The sequence below is a fragment of the Myripristis murdjan genome, chromosome 8 (genome assembly GCF_902150065.1).
Source record: "Myripristis murdjan chromosome 8, fMyrMur1.1, whole genome shotgun sequence".
In the NCBI taxonomy this organism is placed as follows: domain Eukaryota; kingdom Metazoa; phylum Chordata; class Actinopteri; order Holocentriformes; family Holocentridae; genus Myripristis; species Myripristis murdjan.
Window position 1 is genome coordinate 23037902 of NC_043987.1, and position 16819 is coordinate 23054720.

General features: G+C 42.0%; 1 protein-coding gene across 1 annotated transcript; it reads right to left on the bottom strand.

Annotated features, from left to right (window-relative positions):
* Window positions 1-1455: 1455 nt before the first annotated feature.
* On the bottom strand, window positions 1456-14666 carry micall2a (mical-like 2a). Its single transcript, XM_030059072.1, has 18 exons — window positions 14544-14666; window positions 14271-14448; window positions 13632-13680; window positions 12198-12339; window positions 11847-12013; window positions 11556-11686; window positions 10653-11156; window positions 10291-10475; window positions 8888-8948; window positions 8225-8424; window positions 7093-7215; window positions 6850-6914; window positions 6514-6637; window positions 3918-4020; window positions 3419-3492; window positions 3218-3332; window positions 3006-3052; window positions 1456-2893 (listed from the first exon to the last, which is right to left on the bottom strand). The coding sequence occupies exons 1-18, from the start codon at window positions 14620-14622 to the stop codon at window positions 2814-2816; spliced, it is 2427 nt and encodes an 808-aa protein (XP_029914932.1). The 5' UTR covers window positions 14623-14666; the 3' UTR covers window positions 1456-2813.
* Window positions 14667-16819: the final 2153 nt, after the last annotated feature.

Consider the following 16819-nt stretch of genomic DNA (forward strand, 5'->3'; position numbering starts at 1 on the left):
AACCAAAGATCAGAATAATGGGACGTTGTTTGGTGCCCTGCTCATCAGAATGACATCTATGGAAATAATTTTAGCACATGCCCAATTATCTGTATAGTCTCCATGTCAGTCCACTATTAGCAGTGTAATTACTGGATTTAAGTCACAAAAGTCTCCTCTCAGCCTCAGTGTTGGTCTAAGAGCCTAGTAACTGAGTATATATATCTGTCTCTCTATACAAATATTATGATCTCTCTGATGAGAATTAAGTCTCCAGCCTGGATGGCCAATAAATTAGAGGCACGCTTCTCGTTTACTCATCAGAGCTAATGAGCCTGATAAAATTACCTCGAGGATCATAATTACAGGCTAGTGGCAGAGACTCTGGCACTCAGAATAAGACGACACACACACACACATGCACACACACACACACACACACACACAAAGGCACACACAGGATTTAGATTGTGATGCAAGTTTCGACGTACAACAGCAAACCTACAACATCAGCCAGCCTTTGGATGTCTTATTCACAAAATGACAGACTAATATCATCGCGCACAAACAAAAGATGCATCGCTCATTTTTATTGAGGACGCCTAAATCACATTTTTAATTTATTCAGCTATAGGATACATATTGTTTAGCATCATTACATTGAAAAATGACCAGATATTCTTTACTCTGAGGCTTTGAAGGATATTACAATTTCCACCTTTCTGTCAGAGCAGTTCAAACAGATTTTTACCACCCTTTCATAAAGATTAAGCACTTCATGGGTAATGGCATATTTTAATGAACGATGGCAGCTTGGACACAAGAGCTCACCTCAGAGGATTCCATTTCATCACACATTCACAGGATGAATTGTTTTACTTATGAATATTAATGTCCCTCTAATTTGAGGCTGTTGTTAATGCTTGTCGCTAGGAGCTTGGCAAATCAGGTCCCATTCCTGTTAAAACCATGTATTAGACACCCCCCTGACACTAAGCCCTCGCCTTTGATTCTTAATTGCAGAAGTGCAAGCATTTGCAGTAGATGGGGCGCAAAGCTTTAATTAACTCTAATATCACATATATTCAGTCTTGACTGTCACCCACAGCACGCATGGCATTCTGTACCAATATCATCCGCAGCTCTGCTCAGCTAGAAAGATTGTGTTCCAAGTTCATGATCACAATTTCATGCATCTCAAAATGAGGGATATGTAGTTTATAAGTAGCTTCAATATATTGACGCGAGTAAATTATCTTGATGCCGTCCTTAAAAACCCACATTAAATGCATACATTCATGCGGCTCTGCAACATTGTTGGTCTCAGTCAAAGTGGGATCTTGTGGGCTGTTGTGTGGCATCAACGGCCACTGAGGCTTGCAGCACAGTTTACACGACGATTAAAAAGTTCAGCCAGTTTAAATTGAAGGAAGCATGATACATGAAACCATTATTAAGCAAATAATTCAACCACAGTAATCTTCAAAAGATTTATTGGACAACAAAGTTTAGGTTTAAAAATACTATAAATAGATACATAAGTACACACCATTTATTATCACTTCTAAAAATGCAACATTTTCAGTCCATTCCTCACAAATAGTGGGAATACCACTTTCACAGATGAGTGACTCTGCATGTCAACAACGCTAGAAATGTGAACATTGTAGTAGCCCAGGTATGGAGCAATTCTTTAGCAGATATTAGTAACGAGTAATGTTTAATTAAACCAGGTTTGAAGATAAAGAGCTCAATACAACCTATAGTTTATAAGCCTTCCCTGGCCATAAGCTACTGCTCTACCTAATCCTCTTTCACATAACATTATTGCATCAGCACAGCTGAACATTTTGCAGCATTTATAAAATTAGCAAAGAAATTAACTGTCTGTACTGTGGCAAATTGGATTTTCAAGTTCTTGCCTTCTGATACTGCATACCCAGGCTGCCACCTACAGTACAGTGTGAGAGAGGAACTGCAGGCGACAACAGGGGAGCTCAACATGTGTGGCTTTGGTCTCCATTTTACACTCCAGAGCCATTCAAAACTTAATTGTCAAGGTTTTTTTTCCCCCTCCCTATTAATATCCCTCAAGTAAATTTGTTAAAATCCATTATTAAATATTGGATTAATTAATTTTGGACCAAGGCTGTGTGGTGGTTAGTGTTTCTCCTGTATATTTTATAACAGTGTGGTTTTGGCTCCACATCCTGTTTTTGGACCCAGTGGACATCGATTTGCTCTAACAATTAATTACACACACCGTTAAAATGAAGACGATTCTAAATATTTGCCCCACAAGCACTGAAATATATAGCCCATAATAAAAATATCTATCAGTGGCGGCAATTTTTCTTGTGGCATTAACCCACTAATGTCTAACAAACACAGGCGAAGCACTCGCATTTACACATAATTATAAACATCCTGTTTGGAAACATGATGTGAACCCACCAACCCAAAAAAACAAGAACAAACAAACAAAAATAAGACAGGATTGAATCATAACTGCCCAGGTAGCCAATTCTCATTTCATTTAATAGCACTAAACTAAGAACTGCAGGTGACTCTTAAACCATAACACTTGAGTTTGGAAAAATTCTGAAACAGTAAACCACAAAGATTTCAGGTGAAACACACGATTTGATCCTTTATGCTCCCCAATCAGTCATATCTCTCATTGCCATAAAAGACTTTTCTCATTAGCACATTATGTACTACTGTTCTTTCATATAAAACCCACTGAAAGTGAAATAAAATATGATACATTGTAAGAACGTGATTTTCAGGTCCTGTAGCAGGGCACGGCAGTTCAGTCAGATTCCCCCCGAGGATCATTCCACCAGTCTTTTACTTCTCCGCCTGAACAGCTTTGAGATGGAGGATTTCCTCTTGTTTTTGGCTCTCTTTACTCCTATTCACAGGGAAAATGGTTTTTAAGTACACCAAAGTGATGCATCTAATGTGGACACAAAAAAAAAAAAAAAAAACTCTTCACGGAGATGAACATTTTAAACAATACTTACCAAGATTCTGCATCATTTGATTCAACTGCTGATCCTCCTCCACCTCCCTGGAATTAATGAAATAAAATAAATTACTCTCACCATAATTAAGCCTTTAGCCTTGAGTTAACAGTGCAAACCAAAACTGCACGTTACACATGGTGTGGATTGTTTTGCATTAGCCATGCCCCAGTAATCTAAAAATAAATGACTGATGAGAGGCATTGTGGTACCTCAGCCTGTCTTCATCCAAAACCTCCACGATGGCATTTCTGCCATCGACGATCTCCACCAGTCTTGCCATCAGCCTCTTCTCCCGCTGTTGCTCCTCTTTAGACTTTAAATGATCTGTCAAACCAAGTTGCCACAGACTTCAGTGTTGGACAAGAAAGTGGCAGAGCTGACGGTGAGGCGGAGAGCCGGCGAGCTCTTACCTGGCTTCTCCAGCAGCCGCCGGAGTTCCCCCTCCACACCTGGCTGCTGCTCCTCCAGGTCTTGAGTCCTGGCTCTGAGATACAATATGCATTCATTAATCATATGTAGCTCATGCACTTAAAATAATTTATTACATGCCTCATGTCACACATATCCCATAACTGTAAACACCCTTGCATGAATTCATTTGTTTTGACAGTTAATCAGTGAATTTATCCGAGTGATATCATGCAGAGCACACTTTCCTGGTGTTAAATACAGTTTATTGGGTAATGACAATGAATGAAAAGGTTTTTATTCTCATAAATGGACACTACTCAAAGACATTTCAAATAGGGATGTTTTCGTATATAATGTCTTTTTTACATTCTTTAAGTCTAGAATAGGCTTTACTGGAAACAGGGAAGAAACAACTGAGTTCTGGTGTATTACACATGAGGTTATCATTTGATAGCGTCACGTTCAATTAATAAGCTATAGACCAGGTAGTATACTCACATATATACAAGCTCTGATTCCTTCCTGACGTACATCTGCTTCTTTCGGATGAGGTTGAACCAGTCGACCATCAGGGGATCCATCAAAATGTCCCCTTCTCCCTCTGAAAGACACACAAACAGTTTTTTTCTACAAAAGCAATTAATGACAGACAGAATATTATTAATGAGATAAATGACTGCCTACAAGCTTTTTTTTTTTTTTTCCATGGTCAGTTATGAACATGCAAGCACACACTGAATGACCTTTCTTGGAAATTAGATGCATTTTTTTAAAATCACTTATGATCTAATTTATTTGCAATGATATTAGCCGTAGGCCTTCAAGAAATTTCTGAAAGAAGTGTGTTTATGAACCTTAAGAGGCTTTCTACCTTCTACTCTGTACTCTGAGTAACTTGTGGAGTGTAATGGAAATTGAAAAATGCTTTGACTTGGTGACTGAAGCAGTTCCTGCAGTGATGCATACGGCTCCAAGAATGTATTTAGACAGCAATGTGCAAAACAAATTAAATTAAAAAAAAAAAAAAAGAAAAAAGAAAAAGCTTTGGCACAGTGCTTTTATGACTTGGATGATGTGGTGATTATGAGGTGAAAAAACAGGTTGTAGATTCATTTTGAGGGCATTTTCATCCACATAAGATAAAAAGGTCAAGAAAAAACAAACCACTTCAGCTGTAATGGCATTCAAAAGTATCACTACACTGTCGTCGTTCTATAAAAGTGAACGCAACCTCAAAATAAGTTGTGGTCTAAGTGTATGCAGCCCAGGTTTGCTGAGTCGGAGGGTGCGCTCGCCTCCTGGGAAATTGTTAAAACATCATGTAATAAAGGAGTGTAGCAGGTGACGCTGCAGCCCTGCGCTTTAATGTAGCCCGAAAATTACTCATCTAAATTATTAACATTGGGGTAGCTTTAATCAAATGGTAAAGCAGCCATTTTAATGTAACAATCACTGTGCGAGGATATTGTAGATGGGGTCAGGGGCTTACACAAATCCAATGCTTGTAGGAGAAAAATATTTAGTTGAAAAAATGCTTCATTAAAAGGATATTGTCTCTTGACAAGCACTTAGCCTAGTTAGTTATTAGTTTACTCACTGTTAAACAATGTTCAAATGACGCCGCAAGTTATCACAGTGGCAAGACAGCTATTTTTTTTGCTACCTGATATCTCCAGACAATATTTTAGAATGAGTTCAATACATTTTTTTAAACAGGGAAAACAGAGCAGCTCCAGTATCCCCATCTGTCACCAGAGAACAAATTAAGATCAAACTTTATGACGAGCTCTGTGAGCCAAAATGTTGTCTGAATATGCGAATATTAACCTGCCCAGGCACCACAGGCCGAGTCCGAGCGGCTTCAGAAGGAAGAGCAGACTGTCATCAAAACTTGTTTAACAATGATTTAGAGGAAATCCAACAGGGGTTAGCTTTAATCTTGATTTATCCAAACACCTCTCGCACTCTGAATGGAGCAGCATGTCCTGAATGGGCGGTATTTTCCTTTTCCCCCCACTCTTTCTTTAAATATTAGAACAAGCAAAGTACACTGAAGCTCTACTGCAAACTCATTTGACACCCACAGTGATTTGTTTATAGATTTTAAATATCTAAAAAATGTTGAAATGTCTTCCTAACTTGGTATACGTGGTGGTGATTTGTTTGACCATTATGGCATGCGCTTAAACACCGTGCAATACTGAGGACTCGCATGAGCAGTGATGCCAACAACCTGCATTTTCTGCTTCATCAAGTCAGACTGCAACACCTGAGTAGGTGGATCTACTGATTTTTAAGATTGAATATCTGCCCATAGCCGTTTGTGGCCGATCAATCAAAGCATCAATAAAGTGAGCCGCGGGTCGGACGGGCACTGAGAACAGGACTGCCCACGTTCTGCCATCGCCCAGAAGAGCCACGATTTGCTTCTGAGTTTGAACTTGAGCTGCCCTGGAAATTCCAGTTCAGAAGTATTTGATCTCCCAGGTGGTGTGGAATTGATGTCAAATTCTGGCCAAAAAGATTGTGGGCTCAGGCTTCCAGGGCGGCGCGCGGGAAAGGAGTGAGCAATCGACCAGAATATATAGCAGTATGCCCGAGCCATGTTGACCTTGAGCAAAGCAATCAGGCCCCTGTACTCCCACTTCCTCAAAAGAGGAAGCAGCATCCCTGTGGGTTGTCTACGCCTCTCACCTCATTTGGCGATAGAAACAGTAATAGAAATGGCCGGTCAACCCCCACCACCCCCTCCTCACCTAACCTTAGGCTGTAGTTGAGTGTGTGTGTGTGTGTCCCAGGTGAAGTAACCATCCCACCATGAGAACAGAATGTACTAGAGGGATTCAGCTGTTTACAAAAATGCAATAAAATATTAAAAAAAAAAAAAAAAAAAAAAGTTTCTGAAAGTTATTTGGTGTGTGTCACCAGGCACAGAAAGGAAAACCAAAGATCAAATTCAATGGAGGTGTTGGAAGGAGCGTGCATTTTCTTGTTTTTTGACGTTAAATTTCACGTCCTTTGTCCATGTGAGCGAGGGGGAAGAGGAGGAAGTAAATGTTGAGCTGTGGAGACAAAGGAGCGGGAGGAAACGCACCTTCCTCACAGCGGCGAAGCTTCTCTTCCAGCTCCACACCCTCCCTCTCCAAGTCGCTCAGGTTTCTCTCAATATCACTCAGTTCCTTCTCAATCTGATCCACCGGGATGTGATGAGACATAATCTGATTTAAAAACAAACAAACAAACAAACAAAAAAAAAGCGGAAGAGTCATAACAACCTGATACACAAATTTATATGGATAAATCAATATTGCTCTGACTTCAGCAACTGAAGAATGTAAAGAAGGTGGTCCATTTTTGCCTGGAATATAATGAAAGCATATTTGTATAGCTGTTAATTAATCTCTTAAGAGACTTAATGGAGGGAACTTACAGAGGGTGACCTCATTTCAGTCCTGGAGGCGTTGGTGGGTGACAAATACTTTCCCTTTTTAGCACCTAAGAGGTAGATAAAATAGGATTAGATAGACCTTTTATGGCAGCTTTTCAGGAAAGCATTGTCACATATGACTTCACCTGATTTATTTTGCTCATATGAGGAAACTAAAATATCAACAAGACGGCTGAGGCCATGAATCTGGCTGAGGCGGTGAATGTAAAAAGCCCGAGGCCCAACCTGAGGGACAGCTATTCAGCGGATTCCCGTAGTTGGCTGGAACAGCTGTCGAGGAGCCAGCAGATTCAACAGCTGGCCATCTGGGTGGGGATTTTATGGATGAGCGACTCCCAGGCTTCAAACCTAAAATAAAGAATGTAAAGTTTGGATTTTGGGTTGGGAAAAAGTTTGACTTCCAAAATTTGTTTTCTGGGTAAAAACTGAATCCAGGCAGTTGTAGAAACACATTTTGGCATCAGTGGCCCCTTTTTCCACGGCATGCCTACACAGGGCGAGGGCCAACTACACTTGTATGTCTAACACAAGGCTGATGGCACTGTTTTTTGATGATAATGACAATGTGGATAATGTGGATGCAACAAGATCAGAAAGGAGTGTAATTATTTTGTTCGGCGGGAAATAATGAGGAAGCCCTGCAGTGCAAAAGGGGTTACTGTGACATGTCTGTGCATGGGAATATATCTGTGCACGAGGTTATGTCTGAAGCAATATGATGCAGTGCCATTGATGGAGAATTTCAGAATGTTTTTTATGGAGTAAATGTTTTAGGGGTGGCTCAGTGGTTAGCAGCATCCCCTCCCCACAAGAGGGTCCTGGCTTTGAATCTCAACCCCGCTCCTCCTCTGTGTCGAGTTTGCATGTTTGTGCAAGTTTCCCGTGGATGCTCCAGTTTCCTCACATGGCCCAAAAACATGCAGATCAGGTGAACTGATTACTTTGAACTGTATATAGGAGAGTGTTTTGGCCCCATGAGGGACTGGCGACCTTTCCAGGGTGTTTCACTGCCTTCCACTCATGACATGCAGCCTCCTGTGGCCCTGATTACAAATAGCCAGGTATGTAAAATGAATTAATTAGTGAAAAAATTCTTTCTATACAGACCAATTACTTTGCCCTGCTCTTGTCAGTTGTGGTTTGGTTCTGATGGATGTATTTATTCATCCATTCATCTTTTTACAGGTGCATTGGGTGGCCAGATGAGCTCACAAGGCAAAGTTTTAAAAAAATATATATTCCAAGTACTATAACCATGCAGTGATGCACCACACCAGCTAAATCAATAAGCGATGAGGAGTATAAAACCCGACAAATGCTCTGTTTGAAGTAGACTGATACAAGCAGACCATCTCACCCTGGTTTCCAGATCCAGGTTGAGGTTTGTAAGGAGGGACTTCCCTGAGCTGTGTAGGATCAAACAGAGGAAAGCTGACTGGAGACGCTTCAGGTGTTGCAGCTGAGAGAGACTTTGTTGCACTGAAGGACATGTTAGACGAAGGTGTGGAGATGAATCCAGGCTCACTAGTGGCTGGTCCAGCTTCAGCTTCAAGATTTCTGCAAGAACAACAAAACGATCCAAAGCGACATTTTTTAAAGATTCGTTACATCTGGCATAATGACGATTAGGCTGAACGCACTAAATAAAATGCAAATATACGAAACCGCCTCACCTTACACACTGCACTGATTAAAAGGTTGTGAAAACAATGACGGAACCATCAGGAGGGATTAGAAATTAGGAATCTAGTGTTTTAGTAGGGGACTGCTCAGGCGTGGCACTCCTCGGGGCTTGTTAGGACGGGGGGCAGAGCTAGCGGCTGCCCTCTGAGCCACTCAGCAATAACAGAAACAGGTGATGCTGGATGAATTGACATTCTGGAGGAGTGAAGTGAATAAGCTGCGTGGTCAGACAAATGCTTGAACACATTTTTTCCTCCACCTGTGTGACTTTGCCCTCTTCCGGTTGAGTGAGTTAGAAAGTGATTGTGGTTTATCAAGGCGTGCTGAGCAGACCTACCGTAGTCCCGGTGCAGTTTGGACAGGTTTGAGTTTTGTCTGCGAGTCACGATGGCCCGGATCTGTAGCCAAAAACAAAAACATTTAGACAGGTCCTAGAGGCAACAAAGCACGACCGACGATGCAAGGGCAACTTGGCAAAAGCCACTTATTACTTCAAATCAGAGATATCAGAGATACGGCACAGGGGTCAAATTCATCATCATTAATGATAAAATATGATAAATTAATTATAACTAGTCCAAACTATCCATCGGCTCAAGGTAGAATTGGCAAAAAGTAGATGAAAAACCAGCAGGCTAGTTGCTGCGTTACGTCAGTTTAGCAAACCTGCTATCAAAAAAGTGAAAGGTCGACATGGAATGTACATTTTTTCAAGAAAGATGGAAAGAGCGGAGGTAAATGGCAAACCCGTATGCTGTATATTTGTCGCATTCTCTCCTCTGCTTTATGTAATTCTACATTGTGTGCTATTTTCATTTCCCTGCATGCAATGTCTGATTGGTGGGCCCGCAAACTGATTGATTTAGAATATTAAATCATGAAGTAGCCTAAAATATCGACTTGAGTCATTTTGGCGTAAGCAAAAAATAATCCAGCCCCCGTGAGGTCTCATTTGAACAAATGCAGCCCACTTGCCTGATATGAGTCTGACACCCCTGCTTTAAATGCTCTATTGTATGTATCCCAAATTCAAACCCACTGGGATATGAGAGCATTTTTTTTTTTTTTTCATTTGATACCTTCTTTAGGCATTGGGCATGGACTCAAAGCAGTTCAAAAGATCCACACACACACACACACACACAAAACTCATTTGACTTGATCTTTCCCATGCCACACATTCACTTGAATATGTGCACAACAATCGCTTCTGCAGAGTTGATTATCTAAAACATCTGCAGTGTGTTGGACAAGAGGTGATCCAGTTTGGACAAGTTGGACTAAAGCCTCATGTCTTGTCTGCATTGTAAGCAGAGGAGTCACACAGAGATACACTCACAAGGTCACGGTGGTGGTGATGGTTGGGGGGGGTCTTTCAGAACCCACAAAGAAGCCGTTTAACACTTCTTTTAAAGCCAGCCGTGTTGCAGGATGTATTTCTGTCTGCAAACTTACTGATTCTGACAGAACATTACGCCCATGCATGGATGCACGTCAACCCCCAAGACGGTGACAGCAAGGAAACTGTGAAAGTTCATGACAATTCTGAGGGGGAAATTAAAATGTCAGCGGCAAGCACAGAGCCCAGCCACAAGCTAGCAGCATGCTAGTCACTCTGGCAGTGTAAATAGGGGCCAACATGACAAAATGGCTGTGTTTTCTATGAACGCTGGTGTGTGGGAGGAAAGTATAACAAATGGATAAGCGGGAAAAACCTGAAGTCAATTTAATTAAGCTTGCCTTTGGCATTTGTGTATACAGTTGTTGGCCTTGTGCTGTCTTTGTTGACGGGCTTCACACATGGCGATTTCTTATTGTTGGTCTGGCTGGTGGAGGACTGTCCTGTCTGGCTTCCTGCTGAGCCTTGGCTGCATTTATCCTGTTTCAAACTGGGGCTGTCAGCTGAATTTGGCTCATCTCCAAACCTGAGGAGAGAGAATACCGTCACCATCAGCCTTAATAATGGTAGCAATAAAAATCAGTCAAAAACCTCACAGACGGTAAGTCAGACTAGATATATATATATATATATATATTTTTTTTTTTTAAAGAAGAAGCCAATCCATTGCGGTCACAAAAAGTAGATAACGTGCTCTGCTCACCTCTTCTCTGCTGATCGGATCACAAACAGGCGCTTGTTGTTATTGTTGCAGTTTTCCTCTGCTAGTTTCTTGCCAATCGTCGCCTTGGCGCTGCTCTTCTCATCAGGGCTAAGAGCGACCTTTGGCCTCCCAGGGACATTCGGGGGTTCAAGGGGCTTCCTGTTGCCGGCTGGGGCCTCGGCAACGGGCGGAGCAGCCTGGAAAAACCTCTGGCGGGCTGCCTGCGTCTTCTGGGCAGAGGCCGTCCAGGAATGGGAAGCTGCAGCGGGACTGACCGGCTTCAGAACGATATTCAGCGGGGTTGGCGGCACCGAGGAAGCACTTGGGGTGGGTTGAGGTTGACTGGCACTATTTGGTCGCGCAACCAAACTGGCAGGTCCTTTTTTGATCAAAGCCTCAGAGGAGGAAGATTTGCAACCATTCTGGCTGTTGCAGATGAAAGTGCCTGGCTCTTTCCCAGCTTTATAGGTTCCAGTATGGAGCACACTGGAGCACACACTGCATCTGGTGGGGGTTTTAAGATTATTAGCAGTCATTAGCAAATCATGCCTAGCCGATTAATATTATGACATGAGACTAGATACCTTCTGGGACTTTGGATATCATAATATCATGATATGGCATATATGTCGTCTTTTCCTGGTTTTAAAAGCTGCGTTACAGTAAAACAATGCCATTTTCTCAACTTTTGCTGAACTGTTTTGAGTCTGCCTTACTAATGATGGTTCATCAAAAATGTCTGGTGTGTGAATATCACATGAAAACAATGATGGCTATCCCTATAATATTGTAACAATATTGATATCAGAGTATTTAGGTCAAGGACATAGTGATTTTTGATTCTGTCCATATTTTCCAGCCCCAAGCAATGGGAGAACTAATCAAGAGAAATTCAATTCTTACTTGAAGCAGCTTCTGTGATAGAGCTTCCCATCCACAAAGTGCCTCTGAACCAGATGAACTTGGCTCTTGCATGCAACACATTTACTGTTGAGAGTGCCACTTTTATTGGAGCTTTCAACCAGAACCGTCTTCTGCAGAAGGGAAGAACAAAAACCACAAACTCAGGCGATCCTCTGTCTGAAGAGATATTCTTACATTTACCAAACCAACTGAGATGTGCTATAAAAATCAGCCACAGTTCTCCAACCTCAGATGCTATGATGCTATGAGCTCTGACATCGATCTACGAACCTGAGTGGCGGTTCTGGCCAACTTGGGTGAAGTCTGAGCTACGAGAGTGGGTGGTAAACGATTCTCAATGGCTGTTTTAGACACAAAGGTTTTGGCAACCACTGGGAGATTCTTCTTCTCTGATGGCTCCTCCTTGGAGCCCTCTGCTGGCCTTTTTACTCCTCCCACTGAGGAGAAAAAAATAACATTACCAACCACAATATCACACAGCAGCACAGGAGAGAAAACTACATAAACCAGAAATATTCATAGAAACCGGTGAAGAAAAGGAAATCTGCCTGGTTATAAGAATGGGGTACTCAGATAAATCTGCAAAGTTGCTAAAGATAAGTGAGTGAGCCATGTTCTCACTGGGAGCGCGGCCGTTGAAGTAGTTGTAGTACTGGGAGACGTAGGTGAGGATGCTCAGTCTGTCTGGGATCCTCAAAGCCACCATGTCTTCAGCATCGAGTAAAGCCGGGATCCCCAACTTCTCCTCTGCAATCTGGAACGCCTGGAGAGAGAGAAAAAGAGGTTTAATTAGCAATCTGTAAACACCTGCCACATTTAATAGCACCACAAACATGGATCAAATAAGAACTTTCAACATTGTTTCACAACACACACACAAAAAAAACACAGAATTCAATGGGTACAGTAAAATTTGCTCCTAGAATTACAGTATGCGTAAAAATGTCACACAATACAATTTTCTATAAATAGATAAGCAGCACAGTGAACCACATTTTGTGGCTGGGCCTGGGGAGGTCTGAACAAGGGGCTGTATAATGAATAGCACACTTCCTGTGCACTCTCAGGGATAAGGAGGAAGATGGAGGGAGCAGGATACTGGGGCATTGTTTAGGATCAGCCTGGACATGCTCATTAAAATCGGTAGCAAAGCCTCGCTGAATACCAAGTCTGCCAGTGTGACAAGAGGAGGACGGAAAATAAAAGATGTCTGGATTTGCGAGGTGGCTTCTGAAAACTGCAGAGGGCTTCACTCAATACATGTAAAGCAAACTCAGAACAACCACCTGTACGAAATATGAGACCATTCATGAAATATACAAGGTGCAATTGTGGATGATATTACACCTCACAGGTCACATATGTTGCGGTATCGGGAATATCTCCAAAAGCTGATCACCAGTTAAGGCTAATCAAACACACTGTGCCTCCACGGGTTCTCCGAGGGTGTAAAATTCCCTTTGTTACACAACCGTCCGGAGGTTTGCCAAGACCCTGCCGTAAAATGAGGCTCTATCACGAGGATCGAGTGGCCGATGACAGTAAGCCTCATTCAAAATGAATAAGCTGGAGAGCCTCTCCTCAGCTCAAATTCGGTGCTCACACTGTCAGGATGATCCAGACAAGTCGTGAGTAGGCCTTACGTAGTACTGTGCTCCACCTCAGCGCTCTGTGGGGCCTGTAATCCTCAGAGGAAGCCAGTCAGTAAAATGGAGGAGGACTAAATAATGGAAAAGTCCCTGCTGTGCTGTTTGGGTTATTGAGGGGTTAACAAAATAAATTTGGACAATAAATGGACAGGGGTACAGTATAAAGACTCAATACATCAACATTAGAGGAGCAAACATTTATTCTGTGAGAGGTGGAGATTTTAGAGTGCTGTGTTATTACTGAAACCCATCTACTGCATAAACGCCACAGCAAGAAAAACTTCTTCACACACAGCTGTAAGTTTTGTGTGTGTTTGCCACTTATGCTGTCCTGCTTTTGCCTTTGTGTGTCGGCGGCTGCGGGACAATTATTTACAAGTCACGGCTGCAGGTGCTCCATTCTTACCATGCTGTTGTTCTTAAACACATCCTCTTTACTGAGTGAGTCATAGTCTCTGGGAAGACAAAGAAACACAAGATATTACAGTGGGAGGAGTTAGATCTGTATATGTAGGTGAAAATCAAACACCCAAATAAGGAAGAAAACTCTTATCGATGTTAACTTTTTAGGAGAAGTTCAGCCTTAATTAAACAATATTACTTATGTTGAGGAAGATAGTGGTGTTTTGTTTTTTCTCTGTCTTGTTTTCTTTTCAATAAGAGGAAATACACCAGGTAATCCTGAAATTAAATTTAGAGCAAATGCAAACACTGCAAAGTTTTTAAGAAGTCAAAAACTACTCAATACTAATACTGCAGCCTAGATTAGAGAAAAATCACCACAACATACAGTAAGGACACTATAAACACACCACTGTGCACCACAGACGCACTATAAACCCATTCAGGAATATTATAGTAACATTATAGTGACATTTCAGCCTGCCCGAAGACATTTTAATGATCACCCCCGCTGCCAATCTCACACTAAATCCCAGCAAAATGACACACACACACACACACACACACACACACACACACACACACACACACACACACACACACACACACAAAAAAAACCGGTCCTGTAGGGTTAAATGCTTACATCAGGTCGGGTCTGTATTTATGGATAAGCGCGCAGAAAGCCAGTCCGCTCCTGAACGAGGTGGTCATGTTGGTGATGGCAACGTCTCGGTAGCCCTCACACTGGATTTTGCACCACTGCTCCAGCGCCTTGATGGCAGCCATGCTCCTTCCCAGCGCGTCAAGCACAACAGGCAGCCCTGCAGCGTGGAGGAGCCGCAGGAAAAGAGTGATAAAACACACAACACACACGCATACACACACACCCTCACTCACACAGACAGACTAAACTGACTCAGTTGTGGGTTTGACCGTGAACTGCGACGCGGCAGCTGCGTCCTGTTTCCTCCTCTGGCCGGTGGGCTGCCTGTCATGACGAGCTGGTGTGGCTTTCTCCCGGCTCATTACACTAATTGATACACAGTGCTGATTCGTCATTCACAACAGTTGATTAAAAGCCACTGAGCTGCCGGGCGAGTAATACTGATATATTCAAAATTTGGTGTTTAATTCCATAAAGTGAGTCCCAGTCCAGAGTTTTAATTGGATTTCCCACAGCATCTGAATTAAATAATCCTTATTGTTTCAGGTTTATTGGCTGATTGGTGGTGCACAAAACCAGCAGGAATGTAGTGGAAGGAGAACATGAATTCAGTTTAGGCCCACATGAACCTTTATGACATGAAAGTCAGACTATGCATGATAGTAAGTTATGTGAGTGTTGTACGGTGTTTTTTAGAGGGAAAAAAGAACATGTTTCTCTGAAAATGTAATTGTTTTTTGTGGTTGGTGGTTGTTTTCCCTCATAATGATCAGGGGTTGGGGGAAGTGTAAGCACACTGTTGTTGAAATATGTAAGTTTGGCCTGAATAGTTTTCCAAGGATCATATAACCTCTGTTAAATGCTCATCTTGCATTTAAAATTTTGTTTGGATGTTTGATCTATTTCTGTTTGCGATGCATTCGCAAACATGAAACATGAGCAGAAATGGCAAAATTGGAAATAGAGTGTAATATGAGATTAAAGCTGTAGTTATATCCAAATGGGGATTTTGTCTTTTTTTGGTGCATTATTCTGCACCAACTTCTAATACAGTGAGCAAAATATCCAGACCTGCACAACACACAGTGCCACAAGTGGCTAACAGGGGGTCCTCACCCAAGAGTGTCACTAAGAAATGTCATGGCATCTCTTTAAAGTGCCCCTTATGTTGAAATCATAACTGTTCTTTTCTAGTGTGACCTTTAAGCAAAATGAAGACAGTGGTTCATACTGATCACTCGATCTCTCTTTAACTTAACCTCAGTTGTTTTTTTTTTCAACATCCAGTCAGTGTCTATACAGTCAGTGTCTTCAGTCCGATGTTGTTGTGCTGTTTGTAGTCAGGGTTCCTCTTGGTTCAACAAAAGACACGCTGGGCCACTAATGAGCCACTGCATTGTCTTCTGACAAAGGATGCTGCTGTCCTTTCTTTCTCATTTGCATTGTGTGTTGGACTCTCACTCTCTGCACAAAGCATCACGTCTATAGCATGTGGACAGTTACCATACTGTTTCATTAAAAGCCATGAATCTCATCTGCAGCCAAATCTGATCAGAACTGTTCTCACTGAAGGTGGAAGGCACGTAAAGATGCCTGGAAGATTTATTTGTGCAATTAAACACCCGAGTTGCCGTTCCATCCAGCAAATCAAGCAAGGTCACAGTACTCTAGGAAGGATATAAGAACAAATGACAAAATCCATGACGTGCATTCCTCAACTCACCCTGCTTTGTGCAGGGCCTAATTGAGGCCTAATTGAGGCCAGCTATTGTCAAATAAAGATTTTGACCTAATTAGCCCCAATTATGCCGTCCCACAAAATTTCCAAAAGAAACTTGTATAACTGTTTTCCTCAGCAACTTTCATATTGCATCCTGATCATGACGAATTAACGCTCTGATGGCAACTTTTCCCAAATTAGCTCAAACTCGTTCAACTTTCAAGTTTGAAAGTTCAACAGCTTCTCCACCTTAACAGAAAACAATGCTAATCTCCAATTGTGCTTCACTGACCCATTTGGAATAGCAGTTTCAAATTTGACCCACAGACCCCTTCAGTGGGCTTTCAACCCTCTGACATAGAGAATGTAATTAGTGCTACTCTGGAGCTGAACTTGAGTCTCTCTGAAATGTGAGTGTGACCTATGCTGACCTCATTCACTGAAATGGGCCACAAATTAGACATGAATTGTTTATTTGTCACAGCAAGAGGGCTTGAGGAAAATGAAGCAAAAGTAACATAATTCTGAAAGTTTCAAAGTAATGCACATAACAAATGCAGGATGTGTGCTCAGGCTGTGTGATAAGGAGTCAAACGTGTGTGCTAGAAACTCTTATAGTGTCCTGTCTGGGTTTAGGAGGACGTCTCCGTGTCCAGAGGGGGGCACTGTGAGACTGTCTCACTGCTCCATATCAGGGTCAAATCAAATGCAGAAACAATGTGTGTGCATAAACAGTTTTAGTATATATTCATGTATTTCCATGCAAAACTTAAAGGGGGAAATCATGATTTTGAACTTGTCTGCACAC